We start from the raw sequence: 24,376 nt of genomic DNA on the forward strand, positions 1-24,376 counted from the left end.
TATTAAACCAACTTGAACACTCTCCTTTTCATATTGAGTGTATCCATTCTCAGTATCTAATATAATAATGCATATAATTAACATATAATATTATTAGTATATAATAATATAATTAAAAGAGAGAATATAAAAGCATTTATATTAGCAATATTAAAAAAACCTTCAAAAACAGATTTCAGTGCTTGTATTGAAAGTACCTGTGAATATTTTTTTCTTTATTTCTTGATTCGTTCCAAGTAAAATCTATGTTTTATTCATGTATTCTCCTCACAAAAGGAATCTCCAATTGTTAATTAACCTTAGTCACCACTACAAGCCTTGTACTTTAACAGAAGCCGACAGCAAACTATCATCCCCCTGAAACAACAGCTGCAGAGTTATCTACTTCTTTTCACTCTGCACAATAACAGCACGAGAAGTGCAAGGAAGAGGCAATGGGTGGAGGACTGAAGCAGCAGCCTCTGGGAATACTGTCAGCTCCCTTAAGCTTGACAAGCTACAGGTGTAGCTATTGCACGGCAAAAAAAAAGGAAACACTGGCTGCGTTCAAAAGCAGCCGACCCCAACAGTATTTGACTGCGCAACTCCGTGCGGAAGTGGATTTAAAATCTGGCAATGCTGTGACATATAGACAAGATTCAATTCAAACCACTCTAAACTACAAGTCCTAAAATTTGAACCATTCCAGTTCTTAACCTCCTTCGTTTTGCTTTTTTTCAGTCAGTTTGAGGTCATCTAAGAACAATGTACATCTCTGCTAACTAAGGACTTGTGAAAGCAAGCCACATAACATACAATATATATAGCTTATTCTCCCCATTTATAACCAAATTTATGAAGGACGAGTATTAGATGGAAGACGTTAGTCTTCCTGGATATACGGATCCAGCATTTGTCGTGTTCTTGGAGGGAACATTTGCATTAAAACCCAGGAAGAGATAACACACACATCCCCCAGAGATGTAAAGAGGTTGGGAAGCTTCATACATCTGGCACTTTTGAAGGGGCAGGAGATCTCACTCTTGACACGGGAAATGTATAAATGCGCTCTAGTGCATTATCATCGCTATAAATTAGGACCTCAATCATTATCAGACAAAAAAGGAGAAAAACTGCTAATGCACAGTCTTCAATCTGCTAACTATGCATTCCATAATAGCATATAATTATTAAAAACTGACAAGTAGGCTTTGCCACCTGTGTTTTCAGGAAGCCAGGTAATGAAAAAACAACAACGCTGTCATCACCTCTCGATTCCTGATTGCATTATCAAAACTGCAGCCGAGTTTGGCATCTGGGTGTGACCTTGTTAACTGCTAGGGTAATTAAGTTTAACCAATTGGGAGAAGGGATGATAAATTATTAGCAAGAAGATTTTGTTCACATTTTATTAAATTGGCCTGTCAAAGGGTCGGCCAAATTATCTGGGGCCTCATTTATTGGAGGCCAGCCATATTGCCACATCTGTTACAATTATTTATAATTTCAGCAGTTGAAAACCAACTGAGTTAGGCATCCGCCATGTAAAGTAATTTACAAATTATCTGATGAGGGAGTGTTTTAGCTTTTCCCTTATTTCTAGCCAGCAGAAAGCCGCACTGTAATTACCGAACACGATTAGGTTCTTTGGGGAACTTATCTTGCGCTCGTAGCCGTAGTAAGATGCGGCAAGAACATATGGAGGAGCTTGTGCTTGTACTCCCTGAAGCTCGTGACCCGTCTGCCGCTGAGCCCTTGAGCTGAATTTGAATGAGAGTGCCATGGCTAATGTTCTACACATGCACCATTTATGCCACAAAACAAATCTGATCACTGTTAATTATGAAGCAGCTATAATCAGCCCTTCACATCTGTGTAATGTGAAGCTCAGTAGGCTGTATTCCAATAATGCATGACTACCTTTGGGTCGCCAATAGCAAGCCATATTGTCTGGGTTAGTAGCTCCTGAATTCAAAGTAACTCCATTGACAGGAGCCCAACAAAAGGACAAGGCAGCCGGTTTGAAAGCATTGAGTCTTATCTTTTCCAGTCTTGACCGAAGCGCTTTAAGCATATGGTGGTAGCTCATTAATGAGCTGCAACACACAGTGGTATAATTTAATGAAACCACTTGAGCTATTAAAAAAAAATGGTCTTTGTTACTCTCCATCCTAAGTGTTTAAGTCTCCAAACCTGTCATGGACAAACATGCAATTTTTAAACAAAGTTTTACAACACTGTTTAGGATGATTTCTGAAAAATGTAATAACACGATAAACTTTAAATTTTCCAAAAATTGCTAATTAAAATAAAAGCATCATGTTGCCAAAACATATCTAATGACTGTACACTAAGTGGGCACATGTAACATTACAAAATGAATACTGCTATGCAGTAAACTCTAGCAACTGATGTACTAAAGAGTTGTATATAAAAATCTGTTTATATTTATCTGTTTTTGTCAGCCCACATGGAGAGTATACTGTATGCCTTTCATATCACCAATCTCAGATATAATACCATTGCTTCTGTTAAACCAGAGTCTTCTGCTAATTTCTTTGTCTTGCTGGTTAGTCTAATCGAATACTGTGCATGATTGCACTTTTTAAAATCCTTACAGGAAAACACCAGAAGCAAGCACAACAATATGAATGAGGTATAAACAGACCTGTCCATGGTCCTGTTCCTGGTCATACATAACTTTGAATAAAGGTCACTGTTGCTAGTTGTCTTGGATAACATCTACTTTTTATAAAACTGAAATTCAATAAAGGAACATATTCTTCAACCTTACAGATAGTATAATTGTGGCATACAAGGATAGGAACAAAACTAGCAAACTATTTGAACAAGAACACAAAATTTGATTTTCTGAACCATTGAAAAACATTAGTATGGTTTTCAACAGTGACTTCTATATTTTACTGACATACTTTTCTGAGCAAATTCTGTTTTTGCAATTTATAGATTAATAGATTTCAAGTCATGATATAAAGACGACAAAGATGCACCACTTGTTCTGGAACAAGATGGAGTAACAAAATGAGGTAGAAGCGTGCTTCACTGCAAACTCACAGGTAAACAGTTACACAATGGGCTCCGCCATCATCAACTGCACCAAAAGAGGAAACATTTAAAAAGAGAGGATGACCATGGGGTGTTATGAAACAGCCCACAAAAAGCCCTTTAAATGCTGCCATAAGTGCTCCTGTCAGGAATTGACCCAGGAGGGTGAATACATATGGAATCAATGTATTTTAAAGTTTGGGGATTTTCTTTGCGGTTTGCACTGACACTGCTTTATCCCATAAAGCGTTCAAGTCTGAGCATTCAAGCTTTAATTACAATATCCACTTTAAAAATGCATATGCAGTATATCATCTGTAATTCAACAAAACAGGACATCATTAGAAGCAGTTCAAGTTGGTAGCTGTGTCAGCATGCGTATGCTGCAAAGGAACAAGTAAAGGTTTATTCCATTCTGAAAAAAGAAGAAAAGAAATATAACGTTTCAGCCTTCTTTGGGTGTCATCATTAGAAGCAGGTGAAAACTTTGGCAATGCAATGTATATCAGGGGGTTTCCTGAGTGGTTCAATGGGTAAATGCAGCCGACTGAGCTTAGTTTGAGCTCTGTGATCGCCGGGTCATGTCACTTGCTAACTGTGTCCGGGATTTGCCAAGCAGCAACACAGTAATAAGTGATTGTGCACTGCCAGAGTAGGGTGAGATTAGTTGGACAGGGCTCTCTCAGCAACTCCTATGGTCTCCTGGGTGCTTGCAGGTGTCATAGGTCAGATAAGAACCTCTTCTAATCAGAGCTCAACCTCCGGTACGGGGCAGTGCCCCCTTGCGATGTTTTAAAAGACAAATGTCTCAAAGGCAAGAGAGTCAGTCATCTTGGACTTCCTCATTCTCCCTCTCGCAGTCGCAGGGTTCATCTGAATTGAGATGTGAAAAATACAGTGGGCTATGTTTCCAAACCAAGTGTAAGTAAAAAAATGACAGACAATTCTAAACAAAAAAAAAACACACAGTACAGTAGAGTCTCGACATTCCTATGGGTTCGATGCACAGAACCACTCTAAATAGCTAAATCTGCATATACTGTAACTAAGGCCACCTCTATACAGTCACATAATTTACTACAGCATATAGTATGCATGGTTGAAAGACATACAGTAAGTAACCCTCCATTTTATGATAATTTAAGTACTAATGCATTGGATTTAAGTTGATTAAAATATCATCCATCCATTTTCTAACAGCTTCATTCAATTTAGAGTCGCGGGGAGAGTCTCAGCAAGCAGCAGGCAAGAGGTAGGATACACCCTGGACATGACGGTCCATAGCAGGGCACACAGCCACAAACACAGACACGCACACACTCCCCCAGTGCCGATATTCCCAGAAGCCCAGTAACCTACCAGTATGTCTTTGGACTGTGGGAGGAAACTGGAGCACCCGGAGGAAACCCACACAACTACAGGGGGGGGCATACAAACTCCACACAGATAGCACCCCAGGTCCAGAACCGAATCCAGGGTTCAGCGCTGCAAGGCAGTAAATGCTAACCACTGTGTCACCGTGCCACCCAAAAAACATTGATCAACTAAAACAAATAACAGTAAAACATCTATGCTCTGTGACAAGCACACCCCACTGTAATGAAAGGACCATAAAACTGTCAGTGAGCCTGTAAAGTTGTCTCCAGCCTGTCATTCCCCCCGCCACCAACACAGAACTGCAGGGGTGCTCATTACTATACAAGGATAAGCCCATATTGAGATGCTTGAGCAGAGGTACTTGGGCAGGGAGCAGGGAGAGGTTCACCCACTTGCTAGATTCGCATCGCAATCCTTGTGTGTTTGGGGGCTAATTTAAAAGTTGCACTTAACAACCTTCAGTCTGTGTTTGTCCCACTCTGCTCATCTTCCATTTAAGACCTCGTCAGGCAGAACAAATGGAGAATAAGAGAATTTACGAATGTTAAACTCACAGATGTTGAGACCTTACTGTATATAATGTTAGAAATATTTTAAAAAGTTACAGTGCATATGTGATGTACTGCATTTCAAAATATTGTATAATTTTACTCAAGGTTCATTTCATTTGCATGGATTGCTGGAACTTTTAACATTTAAAATGCCTTTTCTTAAGAGGGCAATCTCAAAACATCTCAAAATATTCAAAAGAAAATGTGGATTATTGTGACATAAAGAACTACATTTTTATATTATACATTTATACTTCTGTTTCAGGATTCTAACTTCCAAGTAAAGGTTCTTCTCATGGTTAGGATACAGTACTAGCAGAACACAGGAATGATAAGAAAGTACAGTTGAAAAAGTTTGTGAACCCTGGATTTCTGCAATAATTACCCATAAAAATGTGGTCTGATCTTCAACTAAGTCACAATAATAGACAAACACAATCTGCTTAAACTAATAACACACAAACAATTGTACTTCTTCTTGTCAGTACTGAACACATCATTTAAACATTCACAGTCTAGGTTGGAAAAAGTATGTAAACCTCTAGGCAAATGACTTCTTCAAAAGCTAATTGGAGTCAGGTGTTCATATCAATGAGATGAGATTGGAGGTGTGGGTTGGAGGTGCCCTGCCCCATAAAAAAGGCACACAAAGATTGGTTACTGACAGAGTCTGCTCTTCTCAAGAAAGAGCTGTTCATGTGAACCATGCCCCGATCAAAAGAAATATCAGAGGACCTTATAAGAAGAATTGCAGAGATGCATAATTGCAGAGATTGTGGGCGTCCTGCAAAGATCATGGCAAGATCATGCAAAGATCATGTGCAGCGTGCAATGCTGAAGTAGGTGAAAAAGAACCCTAGGGCAACAGCAAAGGACCTGCAAGAATCTCTTGAACTTGCCAAAGTCTCTGTTCATGTGTCCACTATAAGAAAAACACTGAACAAGAATGGTGTTAATGGAAGGACAAAACGGAGGAAACCACTGCTCTCCAAAAAAACATTATTACACATCTCAAGTTTGCAAAAGACCACCTGGATGTTCCACAACGCTTCTGGGACAATGTTCTGTGGACAGATGACACAAAAGTTTAACTCTTTGATAGAAACGCGCAACGCTATGTTTGGAGGAAAAACAGCACTGCACACCAACACCAAAACCTCATCCCAACTGTGAAGCATGGTTGAGGGAGCATCATGGTTTGGGGCTGCTTTGCTGCTTCAGGGCCTGGACAGCTTGCTAACATGGAGGGAACAATGAAAAATTGTATCAAGAAATTTTGCAGGAGAATGTCAGGGTAGCAGTCCGTCACCTGAAGCTTAATAGAAGTTGGGTGATGCAGCAAGACAATGACCCAAAACACAGGAGTAAATCATCAACAGAATGGCTTAAACAGAAGAAAATTTGTGTTCTGGAATGGCCAAGTCAGAATCCAGACCTCAACCCAATTGAGATGCTGTGGCATGACCTGAAGAGAGCTGTTCCACGCAAGGAATCCCAGAAATACCAATAGTTTTGTAAGGAGGAATGGTCTAAAATTCCTCATAAGTGTTGCACAAGTCTCATCAGCAGCTACAGCAAACATTTGGTAGAGGTTATTGCTGCTAAAGGAGGTTCTACCAATTACTAAATGATAGGGTTCACATACTTTTTGCAGCCTGGACTGTGAATGTTTAAACGATGTGTTCAATATTGACCAGAAGAAATACAATTTTGTGTGGTTTTTTTTCTGTATATACAGAAAATAATATAATTATTCTTGTAAATCAATAGGTCCCAGACAATTCACGCCAAACTGCAGTTCTTCAACATATTAGGTAACTGCATTTTAGAAAGCTGAACCTTTTCAACGTATTCACAGTTCCTAACACAAGCAAGAATTGAAACTAAAAGGAAATATGTACTAACCCAGTTAACAATATGTAAGGATAAAATGGATCCTTAAAAGCTGCGTTTCAACTCATGCCACCATCATATCACAATAACCTATTTGCATAGTCTTAAATAACTGAAAATTCTATAAACAATTAAAGAGATGTTAACAGATTGTCACTTATTTGTTCAAAAGAATAACTAGATTTCCCCAGCAATGCACTGTACAAACATTAAAGTAAATAAAAAAACATTTTTTTTTGCTGAACAAGCTACTGTATTCTTGTAAATGTGGACAAAAGTACATTGAGAGAGATTATGCTGTTGATTATACAGAGATTTTTAGTAAATCACCAACACATTTCCGGTTTCAAACATTTCTGCCCCCCATATTAATATTCCATCTATCCATTTTTTAACCATTTTATCCAGTTCAGGGCTGCAGGGGAACTGGAGCTTATCCCAGCAAGCAACAGACGCAAGGCAGGATAAACCTGGATGGGATGCCAGGTTTTGTTACAGATAGGATATCTCAACACTGTTGGGTGTTCTTTGGTTGTAGATGCTACAATACTACTGTAGTACAGACGGTTGGAATGCGAGACGTCATGGCGTAGTTACGTGTAGTTTTGAAATAAGTTCATTACGAATGACCCTGGAGAGCTGAGTTGAGAGATACCGACATACCTTCATTTACTCAGCTCTGAAGCACAGACTATCTGAGTCCCTTTTATACATAAGATACAGTATAGCCACAAATTACCTACTGTTTTACCATAAATGTTAGGAAACATTATATAATTGGTATGAATATATTTTAAAACCAGCACAGAATGTAAATTCCATACATTATCCGGATGCTCCCAAAAGTCACACAATCTAGGCTGGTAAATAAAGATTTGTCATCATACAACATGTGCTCTGCCCTTCTTTATCAAACATGAAGCAAAAAAGTCTTAATTAAACTCTACAGGATCATACACATTCTAATTGTGTCTGTACTGAATCTACTTCCAAGATTTTATGAACTTATTTTCTGAGTTGCCTGGTTTAACCGAGTCCCATTTCAAGACGTCAATGTCCCTGGGTAGTCAGATTGGGCTTCCATGCTCCATTTTGTTTGGCTTCTAAACCTTTCCAGTAAGTGATTCACTGTGTTAATTCATGCCCAGTGCTTAAATATTATTGTAGAATATTTGCAATTGTTGTTCAAATTAAGATACAGTATTACTATTTATGTTTTGTGTTGTTGTTTGATAGGGGGCACGTTTGTAGCTATTGTAGTTATAATTCTGCAAAACACATTTTATGAACCATCGGTATATGGTATATGTTATTTGTTCTGGCCGTTGGCATTAGCTTATTTTCAAAAGAGATTCTAGATTAACCTTTATTCTTAACAATTGTTTCCACACAAATGTCCAGGCACGTACAACAACCCTGTGTATTTTAATATTTCACAGTTTTTATGAGTGTTCGAAGACATAGACGATCAAAGGAAACACAAACCACTACTCTAAACATGACCCTGCCTGTACATAACAAGCAAGATGGCTTAGGTCAAGGTTTTGTTTTAAAGATAATAAAGTTGTACTGACAGATTCCAAACTGTAGGAGCACCGTTGGAAGAACAACATTTCTAGTTTGGTTAACAGCTTCTGAGAAAATTCTGTCATTTCTTTTTTACTTCAGCAAAAATTAAAATGGCTTAAATATTTATAATCTGGTTTGGAAGTTTGGAGTCTTCTACTCAATATGCTCATTTGAAGCGCTGAGACGACAGACATTAGACAATAGTTGACACTAGAAGGTATAGAATGCCATGAAAAATCCTGAATAAATGTCCTGCTGTTATTTTGCTATTTTTCTGAAACCTTTTTCCTAAAAATGTTCCCATCAGCTATTAAAGCCACATTATTTCATGCACGTTTAGTAACTAATCGCTATTGTTAACCCTTCCATCATAATCATTCCTCTTTCCTGTCAAGCCCATCCTAAATCATTTCAATGGGATTGAGGTTAAGGGACTGCAGACACCTAAGTATCAATTTTCTCATCTAGGTTTGAATCCAACAATGTTTTTAGATGATGGATCCTTGCCATGTGTTTTATATTGGTCACTATGTCGTTCAAATCAAACATTAGTCTTTTTGTCTGAAGGCAAAAAAAGGTTAAGCTATATTCTTTCCGGGACAAAAAAACCCTTTTGCATAAGCAATACAAAAAAGGAAATGCAAAGTCTGACAATTAATGTCAGATTCATATTATGCTAAATTTTAAAGAACAATACAATAATGTAATACATTATACACCGGGCTTTGCAATGTATATTCATCCCCTGCAAAGCTCCAATATTTTGCCTGCAAGTATAGCACTTTCAAGCAGGACTTCATATTTGGAATCTACACACTTGAATCTACTCCGCACTGATAAAAACAAAAAAATGCTGACAGTATGTAAATAACATTTTTAAAGAAAATTAGAATTCCTAATTCAATTCCATTGCTATTGCTAAATCAGTTCAGGTGCAAAAGAAGAATTTCAAAGGTTGTTAAATTAGTCTAATACTCTCTGTCTCTAAGAACAGCAATTTGACTTGACCTCAGAGTAAATGCATCTGTCCTTGTAAGATCCCACAGATACATATTGAATTTCAAGCCACAGCTCGCAGTGATACGACAAATTGACCATGAAGACTAAGGAGCTTTCAAAACAAATCAGGGATAAAGAAGTAAAGAGGCACAGCAGTAGAGAGTTTACGATATGGTTGCATCCAACTTTGAGTACCTCAGTCCATCATTACGAAGTGGAATGTACATCATCAGACACCACCTGGATCAGACCACTGCTACAAATTGAACAACCAGGTGAGTAGGAAACCACATTTGGAAAGATTTTCAAAGTCTACTGTCTGAGATGATTGGCAAGAAAGAATCCGTGCTGAAAAAGACATTATACATTTTTTATGAAAAATACCGCAACATTTTTGCCAGACAATTTTCTGGTTAGATGAGACAAAAATTGAACTTTTGGTCTATATACAAAGTCTGGCAAGAGCCCAGCAAAGCACTCAATATTCCAACTGTTAAACATGGTGGTGCTAGCAACATTTTATGGGGAATCTTCTCATCAGTAGGGACCAGAAAGCTTGTCAGAATTAAGAAACAATGTAGGGTACATAGTACAAGAGAGTCCTAGAGGAAGTCCAGCCCAAGTCACCCAAGAATCTGAAAATGGATCAAATATTCAAATTTCAGCTGGATGCAAAGAATTAGGCTGAAGCCACACAGAAGTAGTAGAAGACATTAAATGACCTTGAACGACCCGGTCAAGGTCTTGACAACAGCTCATCTAATGAAGTTCTCAGAACGTAAGCAATTTTGCCAGGAAGAATGGAGAAAATGTTACAACCTATGCAATAATACTGACAGCATTAATTGCTGCTAAAGGTGCTTCTACCAAGTACTGACAGCAGGGGGCTAAATACGTATGGACTTAATAAAATAGAAAGGAACAACATTTTTGAGAAAGGTTCTTCTTGTAGATTTTGACAGTTAAATACCCCCCACTGCATAAAAGTGTAAGTTGCTTTGCATAAAAACAGCAGTCAAATGAATAAACTATAATGCCTGAACCCATAATTAAGGCTTTGTTGACAATTATCCAGTCAATGGATAGGTTCACTAGTTCACAGCACAGCCAAGCTGGAATTCAGACAGATATCACTGTGCCTGTACCTAAAATGTACTATTTTACTACAGTCTGCAGGTATGTATAAAGCGACACAAAATACTTGGAAACGACAAACATTTGCACCTGCTAACAGTGCAAACCAGCTATTCCAACGTTTTTTACTAGTAAATGTAATATTCTACTTTCATCTTAAAGGAATATTTTTATATTGGAATTGTATCATTGTTAACATAATCATTGAGGACAATTTCCTACAGCTAATAAGAGAAATATGAACTTGCATTTGATATTATTAAATATTGCTGCTAAACTAAAGCAATTCCTGCAATTTCCCTCACGGGATCAATAAAGCATCTATCTACAGTACCAATCATTTTGATCATTTCAGACATGTGAAAAAAGCTCATATACAAATTCCTACAATTAAGTACATTTCTGGTTATACTGTACATGTTAAGGAACAAGTAATAGGTTTATTCCATGCTGAAAAGAGAAGAAAGAAAACACAATGTTTCGGCTCTGGAGCCTTCTTCGGGTGCAAGAAGGCTCCACCCAAAGAAGGCTCCACAGTCGAAACGTTGTATTTTCTTTCTTCTCTTTTCAGCATGGAATAAACCTATTACTTGTTCCTTTGCAGCCTATACATGCTGACACAGCTACCCACCTGTACATTTTAATGCTCAAATCAATCTGCAACAAAATTTGCAACCGCTAAAGAGAAATCAGCTATCAATAATCCTTTGCATGTACTATTATATAACTTTATGGCTGAATGAATACCTCTGATTGGTGGGCAAAGTTGTATAAGAAATTTGTGATTGGCTCTATAAGGACATGAATGAAAACACCATTGTTGCACGGACTGCAAAACTAGTATGGTGATATCTTACAGAATACAATACTCTACCTAACCTACACTTTGAAAACACACCATGACGTTTTCCATATGGTATTTTTAAAAGCGTTTTTCAGGTTCAGAAATATCTCAAATGTCAGTAAATAAATCATGATTTTTACATGATTTTCAATGTTTTCATTGGTGAACAACTTTGATGACTCAAGTAATTTTCTCGTAATCACAGCGATTTCACGTTTTCCCAAATCTCCCGCCGCAAACCCAAAGCAATATGTAGCCGTCAGTTCTTTACCCTCTGCACGAAGGAACACTGAGATTTATCTCCATGGCTCTGATGTCTTGTGCCGGAGAGGAACAGCTGGAACTTTGTTTGAACTGCCGCCCAGACAATTAAAAACCCACCATTTACTAAAAGCACAGAAAGCCTGAGGACTGTCATGTATTTAAATCTGGATGCTGTCCCTGCATAGCTTTTAAATACCAGTTTAATTGCATTTCATTATACTGACGCTTCGGATAATGTCCTGCTCTTGTCCACCTGTGTGCTTACACTAGTGATGTGTGCCCTTGGTGGGCATGCTGGATTGTTGTTACAGCAGCTGTTAGGTTGGCACTATCTGCCATTAGATTTTCAGTTCCAAGTGCCAGGCCAAAGCAGCATGTCTTCTGGTTTGCAGGCAGAATGGTGTCTAGAGCAGCCATGCCCTTTGGCAGGTTAGGCAAGCAGCCATTCTCAGCACTATCCTTTATGGCTGCCCTCCGCAAGGCATCAGAGACAGGAATCTGGGGCTCCAAAACAACTCATTAGGGGCAATTAGGAATGAGCCCTTAAACAAACTAAACCGGATTTGAGGAATGTGGTCTATACTATGGATTCAGTTCCACAAATTCTTACGTTCATGAAGGACTTGTCACAGTGACAAATAAATCGTAACAAGGTTTGGCACCGCCTTATTTAATATGGCATAAATTAACATCAAATTCATATGCAATTGCATATTAATTGCACATTAAAATAATGCCATATTACTTTCAATTAGGGTTTAAAATTAAATGTTTTCATTAAAGGAATGTCAACAATGTGAAGCGAATTAAATTTGACAACTAGTAACTCTTATATGGTAAAAGTTGCCAAACCTTGGCACAATCCACTTCTTCTGACAGAAATGTGTAGGCAATAAAATAAAGTAATTGCTCCTTTTTCAATTAAGTATCATCTCTGCTCTGTAATTCCATCAGCCTTAACATTTGTGTTTTAATGTTGACTGAAAGTTACAAGGTGGGTGAATTTAATATGCAAATGCATAATTTATGTTATGCAAAATAAAAAAGTACCCAAAATTTTGTATAAATACATGTCACTTCAGGAATTATACTTTAAAATAGGTTCTTTACAAATCTAAATGCATCCAAATACTATTTTTTTCGTTACATTACTAATAATTTAGTCCCTTTCCTGTTGTCTAAAGAACAATTTCAACAAAATGCAGATTTCTCTGTTCTGTTACTAAAAATATAATGTTACTCAAAGATAAAGCACTCTTTTATATGGTCTAACAATACTGTTAAGTATTCTGAATGCCTCCAAAACAATCTGACATTTGCTAGTAAAAACAAAATAATTTCCAATGTACATTTTCGTACAGAGAAAACAATAATATAACACCAACATCAAGGGGAACAAAGTCAGTCTTTTAACTAATGTTAAAGTCCACATCTGTACCATTAACACCATCTGCAGTGACTTGCTCAATAAAACGAAAGACAATTGAAAATAATCATGTAAACATATACAAAATACAGTTCTGCTCATTTAAAAGAGTAGAAGAAATCACTATTCAGATTAAATGCATTACTATGATAAAATTATTTACAGTTCATTGTAAGTAAAAAAGGGCTCAGTACCAAGAAAAAATACTGTAAAAAATAAAATCCTTTTTCCATTCAGAAACCAAAAGAGAAAAATGTTGATCCACAACATGGAAACAAAACACACAATGCTAGTTTTCTCCCTTCACGGAACAATGTTCAAAGCCATCTCTCTCATTTATTTAAATGAGAGCCGAGTTACTGGGTCTCCCCAGCGATGAGTACTTTGATCATTTCCAACAGTACTTCCAAACATTTAAAATTAAAATAAATCTCTCTAACAACCTGTGCATTAGAATTTAACAGGTGTTCAGGAAAAAGTTGCAACAGAATTTCAGATTACACTGGAATACACACCCCTGCCAGTGCAATTATAAATAAGGAACAGAAAGCCCCGATGACTGCATTACTCCTTGGGACGCCTTATCTGTTAACTTTGATGTCTGCAGGTAAAAAAGTTAAGAAACAAAGCAGTTAGGCACTCACTACATATGTTCTATAAACACAATTTAATATTAATGAACTGTACCGGTTTGTGTATCAAACATACAATGATTACAGCCCCCAAAATATGTGATTTGCCTTCTCATGCTGGGAAGGTCATGCACTGAATCCACTTCCATCAGAGAGCTCGGCACACAACAGCACACAGGCCTGCAATGCAGCTATAGGGGTTCAGAACTAACTGTGGGGAAAGTTGCACTGTTGAATTTGATTAAAGTCTAATTAAATCATTAACAGTTTGAAGTGTGCTGTGTTTAAGCAGAAGAAGGCACTGTGATCTCAGCAGTCACACTCTATTGCAATGGCTTTTGTGGTCTTTTTTTTATCCTTTTTGGTTTTGTTTTTATGCTGAACCAATGTGGAATCGCTAATTGTTTTATGTTTCATCTCAGAGCAAAGACTCCTGTACGGCGTGGGGAAACCGAGGGGCAGGCAAGACAGGCCAACTCATCCACCCATTAGAGCAATTCGTTCAGCCACACACTGCAATCTCCACACTGCCTTCCTGTACAGTTAGACGACTAATTAGAGGCTCATTAATGTCATTGCAAGCGCACAGAAAGTAGCAGGGGTTGCTATTTTCACCAGGACCAAGAGAGCCATCTAATGCCAACCCTACCCCCCGTACCCCAGTTGGAGAATCCTGGTCACAGATGGCTTGTGACTTTGTCATTGCTTCAGAGTTATAACTACAGAAATTTTGCACTTCTTTACATTACAGCTGTCACCTCATACAAAATGCTCAGAAAAAACATCGATACACCAACCTGTTTATGAATTGTGGGTTCTAAATTTGTTTTTAAATGATGGCAGTGAATTAAGAATCACATCCATCCATCAATTTTCTAACCTCTTTATCCAATGCAGGATAAAGACACACACACACTGCAGACAGACACACACACGCCCACACCACGGCCAGTTTTTCCAGACGCCAATGAATCTTTCGGACTGTGGGAGGAAACCCGAGCGAACATGGGGAAAACATACAAACTCCATGCAGATAATACCCTATGTCTGGAACTAAACCCAGGGCTTCAGCACTGTTATTAAGTGGTGAAAAAGCCTTAAATAAGCTGCTTAATTGCCTGATTGAGATTGGGAGGGTCCGCCTGATTGAAAAATTTATGGCACTGGGTCGGAAGGAGGCCTGTCCGAGCCCATGCGAATGTACTGGTTGCCCAGGGCAACATCCAGATGCAAATCACTCCCAGCCCAGGCGCAACACGCCTATCATAGAATCAAACACAATGCAGGTGAAAATTACTGAAAAAAACTATTAGTTTATCAATAACCAAGAAAATAAAATGAATACACATTTCATGAGTGCTCAGTATAGTGGTGGAACACCCACACATGAAGTAAGCAAGCCAGTGAAAAAGTGTCTGGAATCAGAGCTCATCAGGCACTTGGCATAATTTTAATGACTGTATAAGCAGTTCCGTTTAAAACCTGTTTTGGGGAGCTCGCTGAAAAAGAAAAATGAGTAATTAAAATGAGTAATTTAACTTGTGTCTACTACATTAAATTGTGAGCAACAGGAAAGATTTTTGCAAGCACCAGCTAAACATAGCTGGTGGCAAACACTTGCAATATTTATTTTTATTATTTGATTTTTTTTTTCCGCGGGCTATGGTGTAAACTTTTTTAATCTTTTCAATTACATTCAATTTTTAAGAAGCGTCTCATAAAAGCTCTCTATGGCATACTCCCTTCACATCAGGGGATGCTTGCAAATGAAAACAGTTCGTTTTCAAAAGTTATCACAATGCAAATACTTTTCCCTGTTTCAGTTCTTGGCATTTGTACATTCATGGAATCGGAGACCACTGGTGACGATACTTCGACTTGGACCTGTCGGCATTCACCGAGTAGAACATATGAAACTGTACTGCAGCAGGCCTGATCGGCACTTGACCAGGTGCACCTTCGTCTGAAAGAAAATGCACTTTAAAGTGAGATAATGGAACTGGGAAATGTTCTAAAATTTTACTTGGGTGGCTTACGCATAGAACTGAAAGCACATATGTAAATACTTACATAATTCCTACTGCTTCTATTATTGGGTTAGTATGAAAATATCCTGACCAACAGTATGGCAAAGATGTCTACTGCTTTATGTAAAGATTTAAAGAGATTTTAGTATTAGTGAATAAGACACTATGGTGAAAAAATTGGGGTTGTTTTTATATTTTAAGACTTAGTCATCCTAATGGGCTTGTAAATGCACAGTAAGTACTCATTTCATTTGACTGAATTGTGAAAGATAAAAAACCAATTCTGTACAAGTTTGGAAAAACAGCACAAATAAGGCATTTTATAGAAAGGAATTAGGATTCACAAGCTGAAAATGTTCTTCCAAAATGAAACAGAAAATGGTTGCACAGAGTATTTTATAAAGTAGTGTGACAATTAATTTGCAATTGAAAACAGCAATAGAAAAGTATAACCACATGGTCACATGTTGTGCCTACAGTGACTGACAAGTCCGTCACTGGTCATTGGGGAGACTTTTTGCTTGTTTTTTCCCCTCTCTCCTCCAAGAGTAGGGTTGTCTCTAAAAAACCTCCAGATCATTTTCTCCATCAGCTTTAAAGTCACTGAGGTACTCTGAGCCCTTCATTCGCAATATCCCCCGATGGCTTATCCTTAGACCCTGGTCCATTACAGCTGCCAGTGTGGCTCACTCATGCCAAGTTACCACTGCTTTTGATCCTCATGGTGTCTCCACTACATGCCGACCACCAGAAGCCAGCAGCTAGACACTGCCCTTTCAATATCCTGCACTTGAGGTGCAGGATCAGGGCCCCTACACCACACCACTTCTCTCTGGTTCTCACACATTGCCGGAGGCCAGCTGCTAGTCAGATCATTCCATCACTCTGGACTTCCCGTGTTGAGTGAGGGTCTTCCTGGCCACACCCCTGCCCTCTGGATTTCACTCACTACTCACTAATACTTTTACTTAAACGTGTTACTTTAGCTCGCACATACAGAATTACTTTAACTCACTAACAAACTTCCTTTCTATCAGGCACAACAGACAGGTCAGCAGCCCTGCAGCTCAATAGCACTGTTCCTTTGGCATGCCTCCAGAACAGTCTGTTATTAACTTTTCGCAGACGAATCCCCTCCGGGTCGCTTGATCTTAGTCACTCTCCTTCTAGGGGGAGGTCTTCCTCTCTGTTTCTCTTGCTGGTTTCCTGTTTCACAACAGTCACACATGCAGACGCCAGCCTTATGCTCTCACACAACACCGACCAGCTCACTTACAATACAAGACAACTACACAAATGCCGGTCACGAGAAAGAAAGGAACTGCAAAGAATGGTCAATATGGCCCAGAAGATCATCGGCAGTGGTCTCACCAAGATTAAACAGCTCTATGTGGACGGCTGCCGTGGTAGAATTCTGGCCATCACAGAGGACAGTCACCACCCCGGGCATGAGCTCTTCACCCCACTGCCCTCAGGCAAGAGATACAAGAGCATACGGACACTGACCACTAGATTCTTCAATAGCTTCTATCCACAAGCAGTGAGATTGGCGAACACATTTAGCCACCCCCCTCGGACCACACCTACACCTTCTACCTCATTATGATTTCTTATTTATTGCACATCTCCAGTCATTGTTTACACATCTGCATTGTTTACATTTAAACTGTTTACTTGTACATTGTCTACTGTTTGTTTGTATATTGTCTTGATGCACTGTCTGCACTTTGTGTTTTTACACTTGTTTTAACAATCGAGAGACTTTCTGTAAGTAAGAATTCCATTGTACCAGTACATGTACCAGTTACATATGGCAATAAACCTCAAGTTCAAGGTCACTCTCATGGCCACACCTCTGCATAAACTAAGCCTACAAAAACACACATAAGTCTGCACCTCAGTCTCTCCGGCTCAGCCAGGTCTTCTGCCTAGCCCCAAAGGTGCTGGCTAAACTACATGCTGCACTCCTTGCTTTCTTGGGAAGCGAGTTCAGAACTGACAACCTGATTTGTCAGCTCTGCTCACAGGGTAAGATCCAGTCTGCACTTATAAGTCCGCCCACAGCTGTAGCTCATCAGCTTACATGCTTCCTACAGCTGCAGTCATTCAGATACAAATGATTCTCAAGGAGAAGATCCATCCTTCAGCATCCCCATGCCTTGTGGCAACTTACAATTGCAATGGATATTATATTTAAAGAAACAAGGATTACATTTTATCCCCAAGTTAATAACCTCTGAAAGTCGTACAGTACAGACAATCTATACCTATTGGAAAAACCCAAAGTAAATATCTGTGATTACAACACTGCTATGTAATTATTTTGTTGAAAGTTCGTCATGTCAACTTTCTAGTGCCCTGTTTTCAATGGATTGATTATGCTGATATGAGATATTTGTTAAGGGAATATTTAATGTGTTTCACATGCGTTTTTCTACAATTTGCTTATACCCTTCCCCTGATTTGTGTTTTTCAATAACTCTATCCCAGATTTTCTTTGAATGTTCTTTTGTCTTCCTGATGTAGTTTTTGTTGGTTGCTGTAGTTATCAACTTTGGAACCTCCCTGTGAAAGGTGTATTTAACCTGAACTCATGTGAAACACCTTAACTGTACACATGTGTACTACAACTAAGTTCTTCTAAACACAATTGATTGCACCAGAGACCATTCTGGAATGTCATAGAAAAGAGGGTGAATACTTATGCTGTTATTGTCTGTTTTATAATTACAATTTAATAAGGGTTATCTGTAGAATTAGTTTTCTCTTTAACTTTATACAGTAGGATGCTTTGTGTCAATCAAATATGAACTTTTTTACAGGGCACTTATTCTGTATTTTACACTTGATCTGACAAACACCTTATAATTTAATTGCTCTTATAGTTAAATTGCTTTTTTCTCTTTAAATAAAATACTCAGTTTAGGACTATGTTGAGTTTGCAGTTATTGTGTTTTTTTTATTCTGGACATTTGTTAAAGTCCCTCCTCCATTAAAACTTGATAAAGGCTGCGATTCTGAATGCTTGCATTTAAGAAGTACAGAATGACACACATCACATTATTCAAAACAGATTAAGACTTTTTTACATATCAAGTAGTTCCATGTACTACAGTACATAATTATTTTGTGACTCAGTGTTACATAGTGTGGAAAATTAATAAATACATAATTGCTCCGCATTTATGACTGACATTCTGTCAATGGTTCTCTAAAATACGTCTGTTTCTTAGGTTCTGGCACTTTTACCATTGGGTTTCAGGGAATATGGGTTTCAGTTGCAAACAGGCTTGATTTGAAGATGCAGTACAAAGAGAATTCACATAACTTCTGTAAAGTTTATTTCTCCCTACCAATTACACATGTAAGCCTCTTTCATACTGAAAAGCTGAATTTATCTCTCCATATAACTGGCATACATTTTTTTTACCAGTTTATTACCTGAAGTGAATTTTTATTGAATCCTACAGAGCTATAATTGGGATAGAAATGAAAAAACTACTTACATGTTCAGATTTATTCTCTCGCTTCTCAAGCATCTATCCACCTGGTACTCTTTAAAGTCTGTTACAGTTTCAGATACATCCTGCAAACATATTCAACCACTCTCACAAGAGAAAAGGGAAACGGCTGTAGTGCATTATAATAACATAGAACAAAAAGTGTTTCAGTTATTATTTATTTTGTATAGATGCATATAGCAGGACCTCTTATTCTTTTTGATTTTTGACAAGAGATATCATGAAGGAAGCTTACCCTTAAATAATTGAATGATTACAGTAATGCTAGATTATCTGCATTGCATAAACCCGAACTGGGACTACTACGATAGGGGCAAGCAGAAGTTGGCACTGAGGAAATGCATACAAACATGATGTTGTCTTAACAAGACGTTTTGCATTTTTAATAACTCTTTTTGGTAACACCAACAGCCTATCCAAATGAATACAATTAAGCTATAAATATATAAATTGATGTGATTCTGGCTATTTCAAATAAATATTACAGTTTTGTATTCAAAACTGAGTATTTCTATACAGTTTGAGCATAGGAAAAATTAAATTGCTTAAATGAGCAATTTAAGACCACAACTAAATAGGAATTTGACTGCCGTATTAATTTATCAGCAAAATGAAAAAATGTATCAAATTCTTCATTTCCTTTCAGCAATACAAATACTAAAAATGAACAGCACCAATAGAATGGATCCAAGCAAAAACTATGAAATACAAATCAATTTTAGAATAACTGCAGCTTCTGTTTTGCACTCAAGTGTTCTGCCTTTGATATTCCTAATAAAAATGGTCTACTCCATTTAATATAACACAACCAAATTTACAACTCAGTTACTTGAAACTCTTCTGTGAAAGACTCAATAACAAAAATTACTCTGTAAGTTTTTATAAACTTGCTGCTATTTCTTCATCTCTATTATCAAATAATTACTATTTCTAGAAAATAAAATTCTGCAAAATAAGAGCACTTCTGATTTAGTTTATCCTCCTTTGAAACAGACCATTAGCCACTGAACGAGCAGGTGAATGAGAGCACCAGATTGGAATCACGTGCACACAGCAGGGACAGGAGCTTCTGGTTTCATACTGTATAGACTCTGAGGTTTATCTGATCGAAAATGTTCTTCTCCCTCATTCCTAGCTCCCTTCATTCCAGTCACATTTCTGAAGGGTGCAGCAAGAACGTATTTTAATAAAAAGGTTCTGGGTAACCCCAAACCCACATATTGTATGTACTTATGTACTGTACTAGAGAATTATTTTGTGACTCAGTATTACATAGTGTGGGAAATTACAACTATTATAATGCATAAATGTTATAATTTTATAATCATCAAGAGTACCTTTGACACCACATGGTTTTACCTCTAGATGACTGGAACATTCCCAAGTGTTCCTTTATCAGTAACATTCAGTGTTGAAGAGCATGATCTTCTAACCGTATTCAGCAAATGTCTGACTCTGTCATGCCCCTTTAGGTCCAAAACTGTCCTCCGCAGTCTATCAATTCAACAAAACCAGAAAAAATCAACACAGAAGGACATCTGCTACCTTGAATATTGGGGCAAAACTCTGAGAAAGTACAAATTCTTACCTGTTAAACCTGGTCACTAAGAATCTCATGAGCTATTGAACCAATGTGCGATTTTGCATTCTATAAGCAGTGTGTGGCCGTAATGAAAAATACACGTGTTGCTTAGTTCAGAAACATTACCTCCAGATGCTTGGCATTTGTCTGCTTTGCCTGATGATGAGCCGTGACCAAAGCTTGCTGCAACCTGGCTTGTAACTGGCTGATATGTTGCTCCTTTTGGTGCAACTGTGCTGTCAAGGCAATGTGGCTTTGACGCAGCTGCGTCTCGCTGGTTTTTAAGGCTTCATACCGCATGCTCAGATCATTGTACAGCTGCAAGAACCAAAACAGATTTACTCACAAACCTGAGAAATGGCCAAGCAGGTAAAACGCACATACAGTATCTGCAGTTTTTTCTTTCCAAGGAGATTTACAGTACACTAGATGCTAAAATCACACGGAAATAAAGACATGGGAAGCCTACTTCGAAGACTTGAGATGGTGCTGACAAAGGAGCAAGCAGCTATTCTAATCTGCCTCTGAAATGCAAAAACAGAATTTCAGGAACAATTACCCTTTGGCAGGATATAGTTTCGGTGGTGTGCGCATCTTCCTGGTTGCGCAGCACCTTCTGAGTGTCCAGATTGAGGCCCTCGAGCTGCTGGATGATCTCTGCTTGCTGGGCCGCATGCTCGGTACTCTGTTTATAGAGGTTCTGAAGCTCCTGCAGCTCCTTCCTGCAAGGAGAGTAGAACAACGACCTCAAGGATTCAATAATGAACTCCTACTGCATTTTCATTTACACCTTCTCCCCGGGTCACAAAAACCCCGATTTACCTAAATTTGACAAACCCCCCATGGATCCCATAATAATCTGATTTTCCAGTTGCAGAAAGTTTACATTAGATGGGTAAAGAGCAAGTCAAGTGGCAAATCCCTTTAAAGGTTTATTAGCACAGAGTACACATAATGCAGTCAACCATGACTCCATATCACGATCAGTTTCACTTTGTTTTTGCTCTCTTGTGACATCCTCTGTGTATCATCAGGTGCATTTTCACGGAAAAGTCTGAGTAACATTGCAATCATGGCAGGGGAGCCCCCAACTAATTTTATTATGAACTGTGTATTTCATTTTATGCTGAATTACTGAAAAGTACAGTGCACGGCAATGAATTGTACAGTATATAAAAGATCATTCTCTTTCTCCAGTATTTAATTTATTTACTGTAGTGTAAATATTGTAGTGTATTCTGTAAATGTAAGCTATATTCGGTATTTAATTATTTTAATTATTGGATTTTAAAACTTTTTAACTGCTTCATTTCATTTCTCTCCCTGTATGTAAACAGGTAAAGTTTCCTTTCTGTCTAACTCCTGAATTACTAGCTGTAGCTATATTCTCTCACCTGCTCTGTACCTCCCTCCATGATCAGCACACACATACCTCTTACCATTACAGGACAACAGACCCTGGTGAGCCTGTGATTCTGCTATTCTGCTCCTTTTTACTTGCTTGCCAAGTGAGGGAGCAAGGGAAAACAAGGAGGAACTCCAAAATATTATAAATGGAAATTCTCTATATGTGTTTAGGCAATGGCTAAAAAAACGGCTCACTTACAACTTCCATTTAGCATAAAACTTCGGTTACATAAGGATTTATAGAACTGAAAAGGCGTAACACAGAAAGTGAATACATTTTCCAATCAGATATGTCAGCTCTCTATTCCAACAGCAGTCTCAATGTTTATACTGTATGCTTACAAACTCTTCCAGAATAAAATAAAAGCATTTTTTAAAGAAAACAAAGGCAGATACAAGACACCGTGCAGAGTGATTTTGAATACTTCTAATGCACCTTTATCTTTATTTGTGTTTTACTTCTTTCTCATTAAAAATCCTCCAAGATGAAAATTAAGAATTTTAGATCACCCTTCTCTACACCTGTTTCTAAATTTTTTAGCTGAAGGATCCCTTTCAGGTTATACGTTTCCACAAGACAGTCCCCCACACCCCCAAGAGTAAGCTGAAATAAAAGCAAATTGTAATGCTAATTATAAAGCAAGGACTAAATAATCCATTCAACATATTTCCATTCACAAAACTAAAACTGATTTACAGTCAGCCTTTTCTAGGAAACCCTGGAGTATGTCTGACAAAGCTGAAGGGTGCCCAGATCATGATTTGGAAACAATCTTTTTAAAACATAGAAGAAAAAAACTGAACTTGAAACAACTTATTCTTTGAACAAAAGTGGCATTTACAAGTATTTCAATTAAGCTTTCAGAAAACCCTTACAGAAGATGTGAGTGACATCTTATTCAAACGGCTATGCTAAGTACCAGTATAAGCAACAGTTTGATTAAAGCTAAGGCTCTCAATCTCTGTACATTTTTATTATATTGACTAAAGCTCACTGCTCTTTGCCAAATCCTGTGTGGTACCCTTTTTATTCTCCAAAGCACATCAAGTATGCAGGGCTTATCCAATGGCTTTATCACAGAGAAGATTTACATGTCGCCAGAGAAACTCAAATTGGAACATGTTAAAGCTTTCACCTAGGCCTTTACAAACTTACGCTGCCCTGTTAGACTAAAACCACAATTAAACTACTCAGTCAATTTACTAAAACTTTAAAAGATTAATGGCATTCAATAAGATTATAAATCAATTAATTCACTGCCTATTTTGCTTAACATAGTGCCCTCCTGAGTTATAAGCCATACATAATTCAAAAAAGGATCAAAAGTATGCCTGAAGAATTATAAGTACATATGTTTTGCATGCATGATGTCTCTATGACACTTTTATTGCTACTGATGACATTTTTATAGAGAATAGAGAAATGTTAAAAAAATTACTATTATACATTTTGCCAAGTGTTGCTGCACTCATTTAAGCAATGGCTCTAATTATTCTCTTCAGTTCAGGATGTGATTTGAAACATTTAAGCAGTACTGATGTAAAAGTTTTATTGCATTGACTTTCAAGACGTCAGATTCCAGTCAATGCATGGCAGTGGCTTCAAAGCTCCTGCCAATCTGATGTTGGACCCATACCAGCTACACGCGCTGCCATTATATTGAGGTTTAAAGAAGGGCATCTCTCTAACAGCTCTGAGTAGTGATGTCGAAATGACTGCAACCTAAAAAGCAAAACGGAGGCTGTCATCTTAAAAGTATGTGCATTGGACTGAAGACATTCGAAAAGCCATGTGGCGGATGTGGACAATGAAAAGAAACAGAACATGTACAGTATATTACGAAGACAGCTGCAGCTATGTGATATGTTGAAAAGCAGAAAATGGATGACATGCCTTTTTTCTTTTGGAGCAGAGTCATGCATTTTTAATTTAATGGGTACTTACTGTACATTTTCAATGTACTGAAAAGTGGAGTATGCAAAGTTGCTATAGTATAACAATGAATATGTCATGTAATTTACCAAACTGCTTTATACCATACGGTGTCGCGGGAAGCCAGTGCCTACACGGTGAGCAAAGAGCGCAAGGCAGGGTACACCCTGGA

General features: G+C 37.9%; 1 protein-coding gene across 2 annotated transcripts in view; it reads right to left on the bottom strand.

Moving 5' to 3' along the window:
* Positions 1–24,376, bottom strand: part of cntln (centlein, centrosomal protein) — a 196,646-nt gene that overhangs the window by 141,953 nt on the left and 30,317 nt on the right. For both annotated transcript variants that reach the window (XM_088626946.1, XM_088626938.1), the window contains 2 exons: positions 21,424–21,582; positions 20,991–21,182 (listed from right to left, as the gene is read on the bottom strand). In XM_088626946.1, coding sequence (XP_088483072.1) covers positions 20,991–21,182; positions 21,424–21,582 — 351 coding nt within the window. The remainder of the gene's footprint in view (positions 1–20,990; positions 21,183–21,423; positions 21,583–24,376) is intronic.

Source organism: Lepisosteus platostomus, chromosome 1, assembly GCF_059453375.1.
Source record: "Lepisosteus platostomus isolate fLepPlt1 chromosome 1, fLepPlt1.hap1, whole genome shotgun sequence".
NCBI classification, from domain to species: Eukaryota; Metazoa; Chordata; class Actinopteri; order Semionotiformes; family Lepisosteidae; genus Lepisosteus; species Lepisosteus platostomus.